This window comes from Triticum aestivum, chromosome 4B, assembly GCF_018294505.1.
Source record: "Triticum aestivum cultivar Chinese Spring chromosome 4B, IWGSC CS RefSeq v2.1, whole genome shotgun sequence".
NCBI classification, from domain to species: Eukaryota; Viridiplantae; Streptophyta; class Magnoliopsida; order Poales; family Poaceae; genus Triticum; species Triticum aestivum.
The window spans coordinates 414,219,620-414,237,861 of record NC_057804.1 but is presented as its reverse complement, the minus strand read 5'-3'; the positions used below and the strand labels follow the sequence as shown (position 1 = coordinate 414,237,861).

Below are 18,242 nucleotides of genomic sequence, written 5' to 3'. Positions count from 1 at the left end.
GTGGGCCTTGTCAAGTACATCAAACTCCTCCTTGAGTCTAGCATGATCAACCCCAAGTTTAGCCTTCTCGGAAGTTAACACGCGAGACACAACAAGAGCATGATCAAGATCTTTCTTTAACTTAGCATGGTCATCGTTGTGTGACTCCTCAAGAGTCAAATGATGCCCATGCTCTTTCTCAAGAGCATTAGAGAGATCCAATATCTCATCGGCACAGTCATGACTATGACCTTCCATATTAGAGATGGTTTCTTCGTGAGCCTCGATCATGTCATTGGCTTCACCAAGTTGTTTCAAGAGAGCAACAAAGTGCTTCTTGCATTTGCCCTTGAGTTTACTCATAAAAGACTCAAACTCATTCAACTCTTCATTAGGCCCCTCACTTTCATCAATGCAACCCGTCAAAGAAGGATTAGTAATGATGGTGGTTTTGATGTTGGGGGTTACCTTGTTAGTGGCTTTAGCCATGAGGCACTTGGCGGTGATGTTCTTGTTGGGTGAATCAAAGAGAGACACCCGGGGAGTGGTAGCAATGGCAACGGAGGCCATGGCCATTGCTTCTCCATTTTCATCATCATTGTCATCCTCATGGTATTCTTCTTGAACCACCAACCCACGAGTAGGAGTCTTCTTGGTGAAGTTGTTCTTGTTGGGGAAAGACTTGGCTTTGTCTTTTTGGATGAACTTGCCACCATTGTCTTCCCGCTTCTCATAAGGACAATCCGCAACGAAATGGCTTACATTACCATAGTTGAAACAAGTTCTAACTCATTGCTTGCCCTTGAATCCACTTGAGTTTTTCTTGTTGAAGTTGGTTCTTGAGTTCTTCTTGCTCCAAAATTGCCTTGAAGCAAGAGCCATGTGCTCATGATAATCATATTTTGTGTCTTTGGGGTTCCTTTTGAGAACGGAGCACCGCATTGTCGGCGGTCTTGTCCAAGATGCTCATTGCAACGTACTCATCCAACACTTCACTCGAGGTCATGGAGTGGAAGTCTGGTCTTTGACGAATGACGGAGGACATGGCCTTGTTGTAGGGCATCATGGCCTTGAGGAACTTGCTCTTTATCCAATTGTCATCCGTGTCCTTGCTCCCATGATCTCGGAGTGAGACCGCGAGTTTGGTCACTCTTCAAAAGAGCTCACGAGGTTCTTCATCTTCTTTCATTGCAAACTCATCGGCTTCATCTTGCACCACTTCATAGTTGGAGCGTTGAATGCTAGTACTTCCTTGATAGAGAGACACAATGCATTGCCATGGGTCTTTGGCCATGGCATGGGGTCGAAGATGAGGGAGATCTTCAGGAAGGATTGCATCTTGGATGATGAAGAGAGCACTCTCATTGAATTGATTATCCACCACTTCTCTCGGGGTGAAGCTGCTTCGGTCATGTGGATAGAAACCTTCTTCAATGATTCTCCAAAGATTAGTATTCACATGATTTAAATGACGCTTGAAGCGATACACCCAAGAATCAAAATCCTCATTTTTCACAATCTTAGGAGGAGGACCGGCATGATTTAAATGAGTAGAGGGAATCGATCCTCCATAAGTTGGAGGTTCCACATGGGCAAAGATGCCGGTGCCATTTCTACCACTAGTGGAAGGACCCTTCTCACTATTAGCTTCCCCCTTGTCGGAGTTAGCATCCGTCACCTTGTTGGTGGGATCACCCACTTTCAACAGCGAGGTAGATAGTTTAAGTCCTTCTAAGAATTTATTAAACATGCTTTCTACCGTGGTTGTCATGGAGGTTTTCAATGTGTCCAAGGCCACATTGAATTCCTCACGGGACACCGTGGTTTGCCCATCACCCGTAGACAAGATCGAATTCACACTGGAGTGCTCCTCCTCCCCATGGTCTACGGTGTCAACCATACTCTTCGGACGACAAAGTCCTTAATAAAGAGACGAGGCTCTGATACCAATTGAAAGGATCGATATAGTTGACTAGAGGGGGATGAATAGGCAACTAACAATTTTTAGCTTTTCTTTACCAAACTAAACTTTGCATCAAAGTAGGTTGTCTAGATATGCAACTAGGTGAACAACCTATATGATGCAACAACAACAAGCACACAAGCAAGCAAGGGATACAACACAAGTAAGCTTGCAAAAGTAAAGGCGCGAGATAACCAAGAGTGGAGCCGGTGGAGACGAGGATGTGTTACCGAAGTTCCTTCCCTTTGAGGGGAAGTACGTCTCCGTTAGAGCGGTGTGGAGGCACAATGCTCCCCAAGAAGCCACTAGGGCCACCGTATTCTCCTCACGCCCTCACACAATGCGAGATGCCGTGAATCCACTATTGGTGCCCTTGAAGGCAGCGACTGAACCTTTCCAAGCAAGGTTGGGGCAATCTCCACAACTTAATTGGAGGCTCCCAACGACACCACGAAGCTTCACCACAATGGACTATGGCTCTGAGGTGACCTCAACCGTCTAGGGTGCTCAAACACCCAAGAGTAACAAGATCCGCTAGGGATTAGGGGGGAATCAAATATCTCTTGGTGGAAGTATAGATCGGGGCCTTCTCAACCAATCCCGAGCGAATCAACAAGTTTGATTTGCTAGGAAGAGAGATCAGGCGAAAATGGAGCTTGGAGCAACAATGGAGCTTAGGGATGGAAGAGGTGGTCAACTAGAGGTAGGAGACACCCCTTTTATAGCTATGGAAAAGATCCAACCATTATCCACATATCCAGCCTGCGACATGCGGTACTACCACTCCAGGAACGCGGTACTACCGCAAGGCCACGCGGTACTACTGTGAGGGACCACGATAGTTCCGCGGTAGCAGCAGAGACTAGAATATGCCTGACTAAGAGCAGTACTTCCGCGAGCGTGGTACTACCGCTCCCCCTTGCGGTACTACCGCAAGGCAGGAAAGTCCTAGCCTACGAAGGGCGCGGATGAATAAAAATACATCCGTGCCTACTTCCGCTGGAAAAGAAACAGTGCAACAGTCCAACACGGTACTACCGCTGGGGAGCGGTACTACCGCATGACAGCTGAAATAGGCCACGCGCGGTACTACCGCGCAAGGACTGCGGTACTACCGCGGAGGCGCGGATGTAAAAAATTACATCCGCCCCTACTACCGCGAAGCAGCGGCACTTGGCAGGCCGAGCGCGGTACTACCGCGCATGAGGTGCGGTACTACCGCGGAGGCACGGATGTAAAAAATTACATCCGCCCCTACTACCGCGAAGCAGCGGCACTTGGCCTAGGAGCCACGGTACTACAGCTCCAGAGGAGCGGTACTACCGTGGGCTCCCGCGGTACTACCATGTCGTGGCATGGTACTACCGCAGGTGCCTGTGGTACTACCGCTCCATGGAGCAGTACTACCGCAAGCTCAGCAGCATCAGCCAGGACAAACGCATAGAGGATAGACGGGGGATGCTCCAAAGTGCAAGGGAAAGGTGGAGATAATGAAGGAAACGTGTATGTGATGATTCCACCCGAACCTTTCCGACGCGGACCGCCTCTTAATAGTACGGCTCTCCTACGATTCAAATCCACCAAAAATAAACGTAGAACAACTCCGTCTTTAATAATCTTCGAGGGGCAACGAACCGTCTTGTGCCTAGCGATGAAGCGTCTGAGAAACTCAAGGCACACGATTAGTCCGCAAAAGCATTGTCATCAATCACCAAAACACCTTAGGTATAAATATGCCCTTACACTATATCTACCATCCATATTATACTTGTATCACCATCTCTTCGCCGAACTAGTGCACCTATATAATTTACCATTGTATTGGGTGTGTTGGGGACACAAGAGACTCTTTGTTATTTGGTTCCAGGGTTGTTTGAGAGAGACCATCTTCATCCTATGCCTCCCACAGATTGATAAACCTTAGGTCATCCACTTAAGGGAAATTTGCTACTGTCCTACAAACCTCTGCACTTGGAGGCCCAACAACGTCTACAAGAAGAAGGTTGTGTAGTAGACATCATTCATCTCTTGTATTCAATCTTTGTTTCAAACCTCAGATTGGTACCTGGGGGTGCTAGTAGTGTTGATTACACCTCGTAGTTGATGCTAGTTGGTTTACTTGGTGGAAGATTATATGTTCAAATTGTTAATTACATGTTTATATCCTCTGGTCATGAACACAATTATGCTTTGTGAGTATTTTCCTTTGTTCTTGAGGACATGGGAGAAGTCTTGTTATAAATAAGCATGTGGGGTAAGTTTTGGTTCAATGTTTTGATGATATGTTATATTGTTCTTCCTCTAGTGGTGTCGTGTGAACGTCGACTACATGACACTTCACCATGTTTGGGCCTAGGGGAAGGCATTGTGGGATTAGTTTGTAGATGATGGGTTGCGGGAGTGACGAAAACCTGAACCCCAGTTAATGAGATGTTCCGTAAGTGGCTGTTTTGGATCCTTTTGTTTAATGCCATGGTTAGATGTATCTTAATTATTCTCTTGTATTTATGGATACTTGAGAGAAGGTGATCATAAGTAGGTTATTTGTTCGAGTAAGAACAACACCTTAGTTCCGGTCCACCCACATAATAACTTATCAAAACAATGAACACGAGTCAATGAGTCGTGGTGAAAGTAACTAGATGAATTCCCGTGTGTCCTCGAGAATGCTTTCATCACTATAAGAAGTATTTTTGGCTTGTCCTTAGCAATAATAAGGATTGGGCCACCTTGCTGCACCTTACTACTTTTGTTACTTGTCAATTGCTACCAATTATCTTTCTATAAAAGTATACAACACTTGGAGAGAATACCTTGCTGAAAACCGCTTACCAATTCCTTCTACTCCTTCTTGGGTTCGACGCCCTTACTTATTGAAAGGACTACGATTGATTCCCTATACTTGTGAATCACCAAGACTCTTTTCTTGTGACATTGTCGGAGATTGTAGCGCTCTTGGTAAGTAGAATTTGGTAAGAAAACATTTATTGTACGTGCTAAATTTTTCAACACTTGTTACTATGGAAGATAATCCTTTGAGAGGATTGCTTAAGGTATCTTCACCCCAAGAACAATTGATAAGAGAGGAGCCTCCACCTACTGAAAATATTTATTATGAGATTCTTCTTGGTATTATACAAAGATTGTAAGCTAATCCTTATGTGGGAGATGAAACAAAACATCTTGATATGCACTTAATTTTATAGATGAACTATGTGGATTATTTAAGCTTGCAAGGGATAACGCTAAAAAATAAATTATTCCCTTTATCTTTGGAGGAAAAACATTGCCATGGTATAGGTTATTGGATGATTCTGATTCAGGGGGCTGGAACCAACTGAAGCTGGAATTCCATCAAAAAATTTACCCTACGCACTTGGTTCATCGTGATCGAAATTTTATCTATAATTTGTGGCCACGTGAAGGAAAAAGTATCGCTCAAACTTGGGGAGGCTAAAGACTTAATGCTCAATGCCCAATTATGAGCTCTCGAAATATATGATTGTTCAAAACTTTTATGCTATGCTTTATCTTATGATAAAGAAATGCTTGATTCTTCGTCTGCTCATTCTTTCTTAAAAAGAAGTATTGAATTCAAATGAGATCTTATTGAAAGAATTAAACGCAACTCTGAAAATTTTGAGGTCGACAAAGATAAAGAACTGGTATAAATCTTGAATATGATTGTGTTAAGTCTTTTGTAGAAACAAATGTTTTTCATGATCTTAGTGCAAAATCTGGACTTGATTCTGAGATAGTAGCTACCTTCTGTGAATTCTTTGCTGCTCATGTTGCTCTTCCTAAAGAGAAGTGGTTTAAATATCATCCACCCATTAAATTTTTTTTTGTGAAGAACCTATTATTGCTGATACTGAAATGATAGCTTACATTGTTATTTTTGTTGTGCCTAGTGCTTATATTGAGAAGTCTCCTTTTTCTATTAGAATTACGGACCATGCTTAGCAAACTCAATGGTTCGATAAATTTTAAGGTCATCCACTTTCAGAGAAACTGTTGCTTTCTACAAACCCTTGCATTTGGGGGTCAAACACTTTCCTAGCCGAGAGGACACAATCCTTCGGCTCATTCTTTGACCGACGACATTCGACCAACATTGGTGTTGTCAAGGGAGCCCTATGAGGTTTTGTCTCCCCCAATCTGTCAGATCAGATCTGGAGTTGTCTTCCATCCTCTTCACCGCCTTCTTCTTCAGGGGTGGTTATATGTTTCTAGAGCATTGTTGTCAACATTTTTTTTGGGCTCTGACCAGCGAGTTTCAAGATGCTACATCGACAATATTTTCCCAGTTGCGACGGCGTTTCGGAGGTTCAGAGGTGGCACCGAGCTGCATGCACGACACGCTGTAGGTGACTGCAGGAAGAACACAAACATTAATTCATCAAGGAAGGGTGTGTAATATCAGTTTTTTTTTTAATGGCCTTGTAAGGGCTGGTCGACTTTAATATACAATTTTGCCTTTCAAAAAATCACCTACTGTCTTTCCAAAGGAAACAATGGAACCAAAAAATCACACCAGTCAACAGCCCTAAATAAATAACACTAACACAGCACAATAATCACAAACTGTGCACTAATAACAAAACATCCACTGTTTGTGAAGAAGAATAGTACAGTAGAACATTTCAAACAAAGCATGGGTCGGAGAAAAATTAAACGGGAAGGTCCAATTTTGTTTTGTTCGTGCAGCGCAGCGGACGGTGGTGACAGCGGGAAAGGCACCCGACTTGCGCGCCCCTCCGCTTCATCCCCGGCCCTCCCCTCCTCCGCACCCGACCCGACCCGATCGATCCTCCCTCCCCCGCCGCCCTCCCAAACCAGCGGCATTAACCAACCAACCGTAGGCACAGCGCGACCCGCAAGCGCACGGCGGGAAGGCGCGGCCGCGCGGAAGGGCGGAGGCGAGGCGCGCTCCGGCCGTTCCGCCGAAAATCCCCCCACCCCCATTCTGACATGATCGCCGCCGTCTAATAACCCGGCAGCCACAGGAGGAGCGAGGCGCGGCGCGGCATTATGACCAACAACTTCTTGACCACCATACGGAGCCTCAAGCTGATCGAGGGGTGCAAGGCCGCGCAAATCTACCCCTTCAACTCGGCCGCCTCCACGTCCGGCGGCTCCGGGGATGGAGGGGGCGGGGCCAAGCTGCTACCGCTGCCGCCGCCGCGCAGCCCCTCTCTGATGTCCGCGTCGCTCTGCTACCCGCACGCGCCCGCCACTTCGGGGGCCTTCTCTTCCGACTCGACCCTACCCTGCGGCCTCCCGGCGGCCGCCGCGCTCGAGCCGGCGCTTGACGCGTGCCTTCGCCCCGTTGACCACGTCTCGGCGCTCGCCGCGTCGTTCCGGCGGATGTCGTCGGCCGACAGGAAAGGCGACGACCTCTGCGATGTGTACCTGGAGCAGCACGCGCTGTTCCACGGGCTGGGGGACCCCCGGCTGCTGCGCCGAGCGCTCCGTGCCGCGCGCGTCCACGCCACCGACTCGCACCGCCGCGTCGTGCTCGCCGCCTGGCTTCGGCACGAGCGCCGGGAGGACGAGTTCGACCCGATGCCGCCGCCTCTCGATCCCTGCGGCCCGACGACCCCGCTCCTCGAGTGCCCCCGCTCCGCGGTCTTCGCCATGGAGTCCTCCGGCGTGGATCCCGTCTGCCCCTGCCGCCGCACTCCACCTCCTCCCCCACGCCCTCCGCGCTTGAGGCGCGACACAATTTTGAGGCGCAACGCATCGATCGCCTTTGATGAGAGCGAGGAAGAAGATGATGATGATGAGACCAATGACTTGTGGTTCGTCATCGGCCAGGAGGAGGTGGCGTGCGAGCGTTCCTGCATCGCCGCGCTAGCGAAGCCGCTCAACACGCTCCTCTACGGCGGGTTCGCCGAGGCGCGCCGCGACCACATTGACTTCAGCCGCGACGGCATCTCGGCGCGTGGCATGCGCGCCGTCGCCGCCTACAGCCGGCACGGCCGCCTCGACGACTTCCCTCCGGACACCATCCTCGAGCTCCTCGCCTTCGCCAACAAGTTCTGCTGCGATGGCCTCAAGGTCGCCTGCGACAACAAGCTCGCCTCCATGGTGCGCGGCGTGGACGAAGCCCTCTCCCTCATCGACCTCGGCCTCGAGGAGGCCGCCCATCTCCTCGTCGCCACCTGCCTCCAGGCCTTCCTGCGGGAGCTCCCCAAGTCGCTGTCCAACCCCGAGGTGGCGCGTCTGCTCTGCAGCCCGGAGGGCAGGGAGCGCCTCGACGCCGCCGGGAACGCGTCCTTCGCGCTCTACTACTTCCTCTCGTACGTCGCCATGGAGGAGGACATGAGGTCCAACACCACGGTGATGCTCCTGGAGCGGCTATGGGAATGCGCCGAGTTGCCATGGCACAAACAGTTGGCACTGCACCAGCTCGGGTGCGTCATGCTGGAGCGCGGCGAGTTCAAAGACGCGCAGGAGTGGTTCGAGGAGGCCGTCGCGGAAGGCCATGTGTACTCGCTGGCCGGAGTAGCGCGCGCCAAGTTCAAGTGCGGCCACAAGTACATGGCCTACAAGCTGATGAACAGGGTGGTCACGGACTACGATCCTGCCGGGTGGATGTACCAAGAACGCGCCGTGTACTGCGTGGGGAAGGAGAAGATGGCTGATCTCCGGACGGCGACGCAGCTCGACCCGACGCTGACTTACCCGTACAAGTACCGTGCCGCCGCCTTGCTGGAGGAGGACAAGATGGAGCGTGCGCTGGAAGAGATCGACAAGGTGCTCAGCTTCAGGATGGCGACCGACTGCCTCGAGCTCCGGGCGTGGTTCTACCTTGTGGCCGGGGACTTCGAGGCTGCCGTGAGGGATGTCAGGGCGATCTTGACGCTGGATCCGACCTACATGATGTTCCATGGTAAAATGCACGGGGAGCAGCTGATCGAGCTCCTCCGAGGGCAACTGCAGCAGCGGGACATGGCGGATTGTTGGATGCAGCTCTACGACCGGTGGTCAGGGGTTGACGACATCGGCTCTCTCGCAGTTGTCCAGCAGATGCTCGCCAGGGAACCCGGGAACAGCAGCTTGCGGTTCCGGCAGTCGCTACTCCTGTTAAGGTGAGCAGTGCATCCAACTTGTGAATTGCTAATTCTCTCCACAAGTTTACATTGTCTTAATTTGAGCAAGAACATCCCATCAAGTCCTTTCATTCCATAATTACGTGTATCAAGTTTATGCTGTCTAGATCTTCATAGCCGAGTGCTTTACTTTACACATAAGAGCAGGAATTTTAGTCAGACTTAGAAACAAATTCACCAAAACGACAACAGTTTCTAATACTGTCTAGTATGCTATCTGCCTATCTTGGAGTAGTTTCTAAAGTTCATAAGCTTAACATATTTCCTGTCTTCCACATGCATTGAAGGCTAAATTGTCAGAAGGCTGCTATGCGTAGCTTGCGATTAGCACGGAACAGTTCTATTCATGACCATGAGAGACTTGTATACGAAGGATGGATCTTATACGACACCGGGCATCGCGAGGAAGCACTTGAGAAGGCCGAGCAATCACTCAGTCTCCAAAGATCATTCGAAGCATTTTTCCTAAAGGCTTATGCTCTAGGAGACTCTAGCCTTGATGTCGAACCTGCGCTTTCTGTTGTTCAGCTTCTAGAGCATGCTAACAGTTGCGCATCTGACAACCTACGGAAGGGGCAAGTAAGAATCATCCATCGCCGCTTCTCATTTTCCACGACAAGTGTTCATCATTTGTGCTAATAGCTCACTGACACCCTCCAGGCATATAACAATATGGGGAGCATATATGTGGACTGCGATTTGCTGGATGAGGCAACTGAGTGCTACAGTATAGCACTGAGCATCAAGCATACACGGGCACACCAGGGTCTGGCTCGGGTCCATTTCTTGAAGAACAGGAAGAAGGCTGCATTTGATGAGATGACATCGCTCCTAAAGATTGCCAAAAACAGCGCTTCGGCGTATGAGAAACGGTCGGAATATGCCGAGCGGGACGCTGCGAAAAGTGATCTCAATATGGCGACATTGTTGGATCCAACCAGGACCTACCCTTACAGATACAGAGCAGCTGGTGAGTCCACTGAACTGAACTGAAATGAGCATATGATGGCTGGCACTATGAATCTTCTTGATGGCTTTGCGCTATTCTAATGTGCACAAACTTTACAGCAGTGTCAACTTTCAACACCAAATGCTAAACAATATTTTGAAGCATTGCATTCTGTTAGGTTTAGAACAACACGCGGAATTCATAGCTATCTTAAGGTTCCATTAACGTTGTCTGGAGACGATAATGGATTGTCAAAAAGTAAATCATAGCTACTTTTTCCGATAGAGAAATTCGGAGCTGAAGTCTGAAGAATTTTTCAATGGCTTGATAACATGTTTGTTGTGATCCCGCAGTTCTGATGGACGAGAACAAGGAGGAAGAGGCGATCGGGGAGCTGACGCAAGCGCTGGCTTTCAAGCCGGACCTCCAGCTGCTCCACCTCCGCGCGGCCTTCCAGGAGTCCATGGGCGACAGCGCGAGCACCCTGCGCGACTGCGAGGCGGCCCTGTGCATGGACCCGGAGCACGGAGACACCCTGGAGCTCTACAACAAGGCTTCCGCCAAGGCTGAGCAATCGGAGAGCTAGCCTGCGACCACCATCGTCGATGATCAGCTAGCTGAATGATGAAACGATTTTGGGCCCTTCCCTTCCGCAGCAAGGAGAGAAGAATGCAGAGCGAGGCGAGCAGAAGAGAGCACGGACGGACCGATGGGTGTAAACAAAGCATACGAAGGCAAAGGTGGGTGGAGCTCTGCGTGTAACGTACAGGAGGTTGATGAGAGAGCTTGGTGTAACAAAAATGTAAGAATAGCAAAGCGTGTAAATGGCATCATTTTTCGTATGTACAGTACTGTATACATCAGCAAGACAAGGGGGCTCCAGGGAACTGGGTTGGTCTGATGAGAGCTGAATGAAAAGAGAGGAAGAGGGCTGCGACACAACACAACAGAACAGAACAGAACAGGCTGCCCTTCAATCAGAGCAGCCGGCAATGCATGCTCATGCTTTCTCCTTCTTTTTCCTCCCATTTTTTTTGGGTTTTATTTATATAGTATTTGCCTTGCCTGTTGGTGGCGTGTTATTCGGAGGCACGATCTGTGCATAAAGAGTTGTGCTTTTCCACGACCCAGCCAATACGATTTGCTTGCTTGGTTGTCGCCGGCCACTTCGTTCGGAGGGTCTAGTATTATTGCTTCGTCTGCGTGCTCCCCACCCAGCTCAGGCCACCAATCTGTTCCATTCCCAAAGACACAGTTTTCTGGCTTTTCTTATTCTGGCTTATTTAGTCGGCATTCCTATTTAGCGCTGCATTACAGTGCAATTTGCAAATGGGCGCCCGTTACAGTGCAACTTGCAAATGGGCGCCTGCAGCAGTTTCTATATTTTTCCTTCCTGTTTTGTAAACGTCAAAAAAGAGTGCTGCCAAGGGAGTTCGAACTCGCAACCTATTCGTTGGGAGCGCTCGGCTGTAGAAACCACGCAATCCACTCGCTGGTGAAAGGATTGTTCATTTTACTTCTTTTATTTCGTTCTATATACTTCGGTTTATTCCTTTTTCTTTTTATTCTCATCTTTTTTTTGTTTTTTTATTGCGTGTTTTTTTGAAATCCGTGAACTTTTTATTTAAATTCGTGAACTCTTTTTGAAAATCAATGAACTTTTTCCCGAATAAACAAACTTTTTTTGAAATCCGACGAACTTTTTTGAAATTTGACAAGCTTTTTTCAATTTCGGTGCACTTTTTTCTTCAAATAGATGAACTTCTTATCTAAATCCATGAACTGAAAACTCATGAACTTTTTCTCAAACTGATGAACCTTTTTCAAAATCAATGAACTTTTTTCCAAAATCGATGAACTTTGTTCAATTTAGATGAACTTTTTCCAAATTTGATGAACTTTTTTCCAAATTCGATGATTTTTTTTTAAGATCGATGAACTTTTTTTGAATTCGTGAACTATGTTTTGAATATGTGAACCTTTTTTGCATGCTCATGAACGTCAACTGTAATATGTGAACATATTTTCAAATAACTAGAAAAAACAAATGCTACAGTGTAATACGCAATAAATAGCGCGTATACATTTCTATTCTTAAAATATTTCTCGCTGTTAATATTCACTAGTAGCTTCTGCGATCGTGGGCCGGCCCGTGAAGCCGCTGCTGCGGGCGCCACTTCCCTTGTGCGGCGCTGAAGGCGCCCAATAGGAGGTCCCTATTTAGTCCCACACCGCTAGGCGCTAGAGAGTCGTCCCACCTGGGCCTCTTTAAAAGAGCTCTCTGGACTAGCAGTTGAGCTCACGCAGCTGTGTGGTGAGCACATAGCGAACTTCTTTCGCCTTTTACTAAAGAATACCGTGGGCTCGCCACACCAAGAAGCATACACCAATTTTTTGAGGGTTGCTTCTCCTTGTGAGAAGGTCCTACAATGTGGATCCCAAATGTTTAAACTGTTGCCTTCAGTCCATGCTACAAATTGGTACGATTAGCATTGAGTGTTCATAAAAAAAAAATGTTCCCTTTGTTTGGGGCTGGACAACATGGTTCATGCTGGAAATTGGCCTCATGAATTTTGCGTAGAATTATGAGAACTGTAGTGCAGCTCCCTCTTCTTTACAGGCACGGAGCACCCACAACTGACCTTTTGCAATCCTGAAGCAAACTTCAAACACTCTCTACCTGGCTACCACTTCCACAAGCAAGATCAGCAGCAGCAACCAAACCAAATACAGTAGTACAAACCAAACAACTTTTTTTCAGTAACAACTTCAGCTGTCAGAAGAAGACATGATCTCAAGCTCAGCCCACCACAGCGGCGACACCTTGGGGGTGGCCCTGTCGGGTCCCAGCGCCGTGATCTCCCTCAGCCGGGCCGCCACCTCCGCCATCGCCGGCCTCCTCTTCGGGTCCGGGTCGACGCAGGACCTCGCCACCTCGCACAGCGCGCGCGCGGCCTCCTCGGAGAAGGAGCCGATGCTGGGGTCGATCAGCTCCGCCAGCCGCATCTCGCCGTCCAGGTAGCGGGACGCCCACAGCTCCAGCGGCCCGTCCTCGCCGGAGCAGGCCACCCTCCCCGTCAGTATCTCCAGCAGCACCACGCCGTATCTGTGCACCGCGGTTTCCAGGTCTGATGTGGCTGAACGAGGTGATGATCCCTTGGCGCCGTCGTCTGGGAATTCGAGGTCTGAGACCTTCGCGGCGAAATCGTCGGTGAGGTATATGGTCGTCGAGTCCAAGCTCCTCGGCACCACGGGTGGGTTCAGCTGGTGCATGTGCTCCAGGCAGTAGGCGATCCCCATGCATATCCTCAGCCGCGTCACCCAGTCCAGCTTCTCGGCTTCTCTCACTGCAACATGGATTGACGAGGATGATCCATTGTCAAAATATAATGTTTATACACTCACTGACTGACAGTTAAGAAGTACAGTACTAATAGGAACAAACTAGCTGTCTCTTTTGTAATAGATACAACTTATGCGAAAATGTTTTACAGAACCATGGTTCAGCCGAACCTACGCTCGACACCATTGATTTCTAGACGTCCATTAGGATCCATATATGGTTGATTAAAAAATATAGTTGACATGCATGTCTATTCATGAGGATCCATGCATGGTTAATTAAAAAATGCAGTTGGCATGCATGTCACAGACCCACATGTAGTAGGATGTTAAATCGTACGGCATAGACCATAGGTTCGGCTGAACCATGGTCCTGAATCACGTCTCTCCAACTTATGTAGTTGACGGCTGGGGGTTCGACCTCCATTTCAAAAAAAAACTTATGTAGTTGATACGCACATACTCATATCTTCTGAACTAACAAGAGGTGCTTGATTTTCGAGAGATCAAATTCAGTTAAGACAGGGGAAATTAAGAAACCAAATTATGCCCCTAAAATAAGTAGCAAATTCTGAGCCATATGAGGCAGGAAACTCTCGAGTATGGTTCTAGGGGAAGGAGGTCTAAAAAGTTATTTAGAAATCACGGAAGCTTTGTTAAAATCGAGTTGTTCAATAATGTGTGAAATTATATGAAGCACATCACTGGTTAAAGATGATTGCCAAGCGCTTTGACTTTGAAAAAGACCACACTCCTTTTTCTCTTTCTTCTCATCTTTTTAGGAAATGATATCTCTTTATTCTCCCTTTTATTTTTTTATTTTATATGATACTCCTAATTCATAAGGGAAACATAGGGATCCTTATCAGTTGGAATCTGCTTGCTGAACAGGTATGGATAGTTCATTTGTTGGAGAAACTTTTATGTAAGGTTTTGCGGGATCATGATTTACACCGTTGTTAACAAATGTTCACATAAAAGGATTTCTGTAGTTACAGGGTGAAGCGAACAGATTTGTGAAAAGGGGAAAAAAATAAAATCATGGTAAGAAACTAAGAATACACTCACCATGCAGATACTCAAAAAGCGTCCCATTCGGAGCGTATTCAAATACCATGGCTCTGGTAAAAGGATACCCTTCCTCACAGTAGCCAAGCAAGTTCATAAAATTCCTGTGGTTTACTTTGGACAAAGTTGTGATCTGAAAACATAACCATTGGAATCAAACATAAGCTAAGCAGTGTACATTTATACAAGCGGCAGGACTCTGAATAGTACCTTTTTCCTGTACTGTGATTCACATTCTTTGGACCAATCCTTTGCAGACGTTACCAAACTCGACGCAACTGCAATTTCAACTCCACTCGATAAAGTTCCCTTGTACATCATGCAGCTAGATGTGGAACCGATTATATTGCTGAAATCCTCGCTCGCTGATTCCAGCTCTGATCTTTTCAGTGCAGGTACACCTATAAATATACGATTAAATTGTGATGTGACATCAAAACAAACTCCTAGATACACACATGTTAAAGTACAAACAAAGCATACCTGTTACAAAAGCTTTTTGCAATTGTCCGCTAAGCCCTGTCACCCAAGGTTTCACAGTCCCCACTTTTTTAGCTCGGCAGTACAGAGCACCAGCTGCTGATATGATAAGGAAAGCAGCAACCCCTGCTGCAACTAAACCATAGGTTGTCCAGGAATGCTTATGAGATGGAGTTTGAACCGAATGATCATGCCCAGCTCCCCCAGCTGCAGGCTTAAACTTAAGCGGATGTGGAGGGAATATTGATGGATCATGGCGTAAAGGGGATCGCTGTGGTGTCGGTCGTGAATAAAATGGTGATGGTGCACCTTCTGGTGGTGATGATATGAATGCTGAGGGTGATGGAGCAGACACTGGTCCTGATGTTGGAGCTTGTGTATGTGAGAAAAGATACCCGGCACCTTGGTTTTCACCACCAATCTGCAGCAATCTTCTGAAAGTCCAAGAAAAGGAATAGTTACGACTTGGATGTACTATTATCAAGATAAATATTTGCCATTTCTGATGATGGAAGTACAAAAACCACCTGCCCTTGATTTATTTACTATCATATTCACACGATCGTTTATGTATAATATAAGAGACATACTGCAATACCGTATTTCTCTTTCAAGTACTTAAGTAGTTAAAGTTTAAAATTCAGTGAGAAAGAAAAAGCTCTCACTGAACAACCTAGTGAATGTCTGACTCTCCGTGACTATAATCCAAGGCTTTCTAAAATAACCACAGGCAGCATTCATAAATGCTACTCCCTCCGTCCTATAATATAATATCTTTACGATCTTATATTAAGGGACGGAGGGAGTAGAAAGTTGCTACTACTGCAGAACTTCACCTAGCAAACTGTCTCTGTGGATAAACATGCAAGAGAAGCGCAGCAAAAACGTTTTTTATTAAAAAAATGATAGTACAATAGTAATTCAATAAACCGGACCTCCAGTTTTACAAGAAGAAAATAATCACTAGGGAACCAGATCACCGGTGCTTATATGCATATAGCTAATGTCAGTTTAGTTCAGAGCTCAAGAGATGATGGTTCCAACCAAACTGCTAAATTTGTGGCATTTGTTGCCCATTAATGGTAATAGGCCAATACTAAAAACACCTATTGTCTAGTTCCAATCTAAAAAAAAAAGACAAACTCTGGATAGCAAAATCACACCGATCCATTTCCTGCAAGCATAAGAAAAGGAACCAGTTCCAGAATCTGAGAGCTCACCTACGACTAAAAGAAGCTCCATTGCTGCTCAACTCCTCAGCTCCAACTCCAAAGCACCCAATCCCTGCAGCAAGCAACGCCGTAAGCCCAAATGCATACCTCCAACAACTCTGAGGAATCCAAAGCTCGAGCAAGAGAGAACTAAACCTGCACCTCCTCCAAGCCGCCAAGAGAAGGCAAGCAGGAACAGAAGAAGGAGCCTGTGGGGCGGCGGCCATTCCATCGCTTAACCGCTGCACGGGCCGAGAAAATAGCAGTGGAGGCGCAGTGGAGCGGGTCGGAGGGGAGAAAATCTGATCCGGAAGGTGGATGGCGGCGGTCACAGGGAGCGGGATGCTGGAGAAGAGACGGCACGTGGTGTGGTTGGGAAGAGGGCGGTGGAGGCGGCGAGAGTGGCAGCCGAAGGTGGTGGAGAGGAGAGGGAAAGGGAGGCTGCACGAAGGCGACCACACAACAAGAAGCTTTTAGTTGGTTCTTTTTTTCTTTCGTTTTAAAATTGTTTGGTTCGTTGATCTAATCATTCTCCACATGTATGGATTGCAAGTTAATGCAGTTTGCTCATCATTGTGGAACCAACTTCCTAGAGTTCCTTCCTCTTCGGGGTATAATCGTCGTCTTCAACAACTTTGGCCGTTACTTTTTCACATGAATGTGAATTTTTACAAGAAACATAAGAGTGCGTTTTTTGTAAAATTGTGGTGCTATTAAAATATATTTATTCCAAAACTAGTTATAATGGTTTTAAGCGTCGAATACTTATTGATGGTGTATGGGTGTGATTTTGACTACACCCATTCTAGAAAGTCGTCTACTTGCAAAAGGATGTATCGTACAAGATATATACTTTCAAAATGTCTACGCATGATAAGCATTGCTCACAAGTGAATCTCCTTGTTGAACTGTTGTGAGATTCCTGACAATGGTCCTTGTTTAGTGTACTTTTTCACTTTGAAAAACTACAAATATAACAATATTTACAAGAGATGATGTTTCTGGAAGCAAAACAAATAAACGAAAGGTGCCATAGCTATTAAATGCGGACTATCCCCCTCTTAAGGGAAGTGGCGGAGCTTTAACATGATTTGAGAGGGGGCTAAATGAGTCTTAAACAGAGTTGAGGGCTAATCTAGTATATTATGTTAAATTTAGTCCAAATAGTGCTAAATATTATATATTTATGTAAGGGTATCTCCGAAGGAGACCCTCAAAGCTCCTCTATATGTCCGGATTGTGGTGTCCGGACCACTTTTGTCAACTTTTGCCCTCCAATGGGGACCCCTATTGGTCCGCAGAGCGGTTTGGGCGTCTGTTTTCCCGCAAACAGAAAGCAACTTTGTGTGTGTGTGGTGTGGTGGTGGGGGGGGGGGGGGGGGCTATGCGGGAGTCTGGACATTCACTTGACCAAGAAAAGGTAACCAGGTGGTCCTCCTCTCTTTTCCCTCTCTCCTCTCTGTCCTCCCAAACTCACACCACTCACACATATCCAACCACATGCATGGTCTCCATCTCCTCTCTCCCCTCCCAAACAGACAAATGAGGGTTAATTTGTGCAAAGCGTTGGATGGCTCTCTCCCACATCATGTCCACGGACCACACCTGGACCGGCCCGAGGACATTTGGCGTGTCCATTTTGGGGGTTTGCATTGGAGATGCCCCAAAGAAATGTATTTGGTTGGGGTTAGTTGGATTTTGGGGGGGGGGGGGCAATGACCACCTTTGGCCCTCACTAAGCTTTTCCACTACCTAAGGCTAAGTTCTTCAAGTCATCAAAGGCAATAAAGACCATCTCCCTCTATCTTGGCCTCTTATGTAGACAATTTTGATTTACTTACACACAGAAGGGTATCAATGGGCCATTTAGCTTGCTCCTTACATCGCACTGAGGGCGTTTTATCTGTTAAGGGTGACCAAACTTGGAAGGTAAAGTAGCCCCCAAAACACATCTACATTATAATATGTAGTCATTACAAAGGTGACTAGGTGTTCACATGTTTGCACACATGTGGAAAAAAAGGCTTGTGAGGTTGCCTACTACCATAAATCCAGATGTGCCATTTTAGGAAGGAGATCAAATGTGACATTTTGGGCTTAGCATGTACTAGAATGGTATTTTGTTGCATCAAAAT

General features: G+C 47.0%; 2 protein-coding genes and 1 non-coding gene across 6 annotated transcripts; 2 read left to right on the top strand and 1 right to left on the bottom strand.

Annotated features, from left to right (window-relative positions):
• The first annotated feature begins 6,750 nt into the window (after nucleotides 1-6,750).
• LOC123092439 (ethylene-overproduction protein 1) lies at nucleotides 6,751-10,893 on the top strand. Its single transcript, XM_044514218.1, has 4 exons — nucleotides 6,751-9,036; nucleotides 9,345-9,636; nucleotides 9,718-10,027; nucleotides 10,360-10,893. The coding sequence occupies exons 1-4, from the start codon at nucleotides 6,974-6,976 to the stop codon at nucleotides 10,590-10,592; spliced, it is 2,898 nt and encodes a 965-aa protein (XP_044370153.1). The 5' UTR covers nucleotides 6,751-6,973; the 3' UTR covers nucleotides 10,593-10,893.
• Nucleotides 10,894-12,311: 1,418 nt separating this feature from the next.
• On the top strand, nucleotides 12,312-12,429 carry LOC123095233 (U5 spliceosomal RNA). The gene has a single exon (XR_006446138.1). It is a non-coding gene; the product is annotated as a U5 spliceosomal RNA (small nuclear RNA).
• Nucleotides 12,430-12,449: 20 nt separating this feature from the next.
• Nucleotides 12,450-16,545, bottom strand: LOC123092438 (protein MALE DISCOVERER 2-like). 4 transcript variants are annotated; one of them, XM_044514215.1, is made up of 6 exons: nucleotides 16,264-16,545; nucleotides 16,117-16,180; nucleotides 14,900-15,327; nucleotides 14,627-14,817; nucleotides 14,417-14,549; nucleotides 12,450-13,353 (listed from the first exon to the last, which is right to left on the bottom strand). In XM_044514215.1, the coding sequence occupies exons 1-6, from the start codon at nucleotides 16,337-16,339 to the stop codon at nucleotides 12,776-12,778; spliced, it is 1,470 nt and encodes a 489-aa protein (XP_044370150.1). In that variant the 5' UTR covers nucleotides 16,340-16,545; the 3' UTR covers nucleotides 12,450-12,775. The 4 variants fall into 4 exon arrangements, with proteins under 4 accessions (XP_044370150.1, XP_044370152.1, XP_044370149.1 ...); XM_044514217.1 differs by having other exon boundaries at nucleotides 16,270-16,545; XM_044514214.1 differs by having other exon boundaries at nucleotides 14,900-15,330; nucleotides 16,264-16,543.
• Between the last annotated feature and the right edge of the window lie 1,697 nt (nucleotides 16,546-18,242).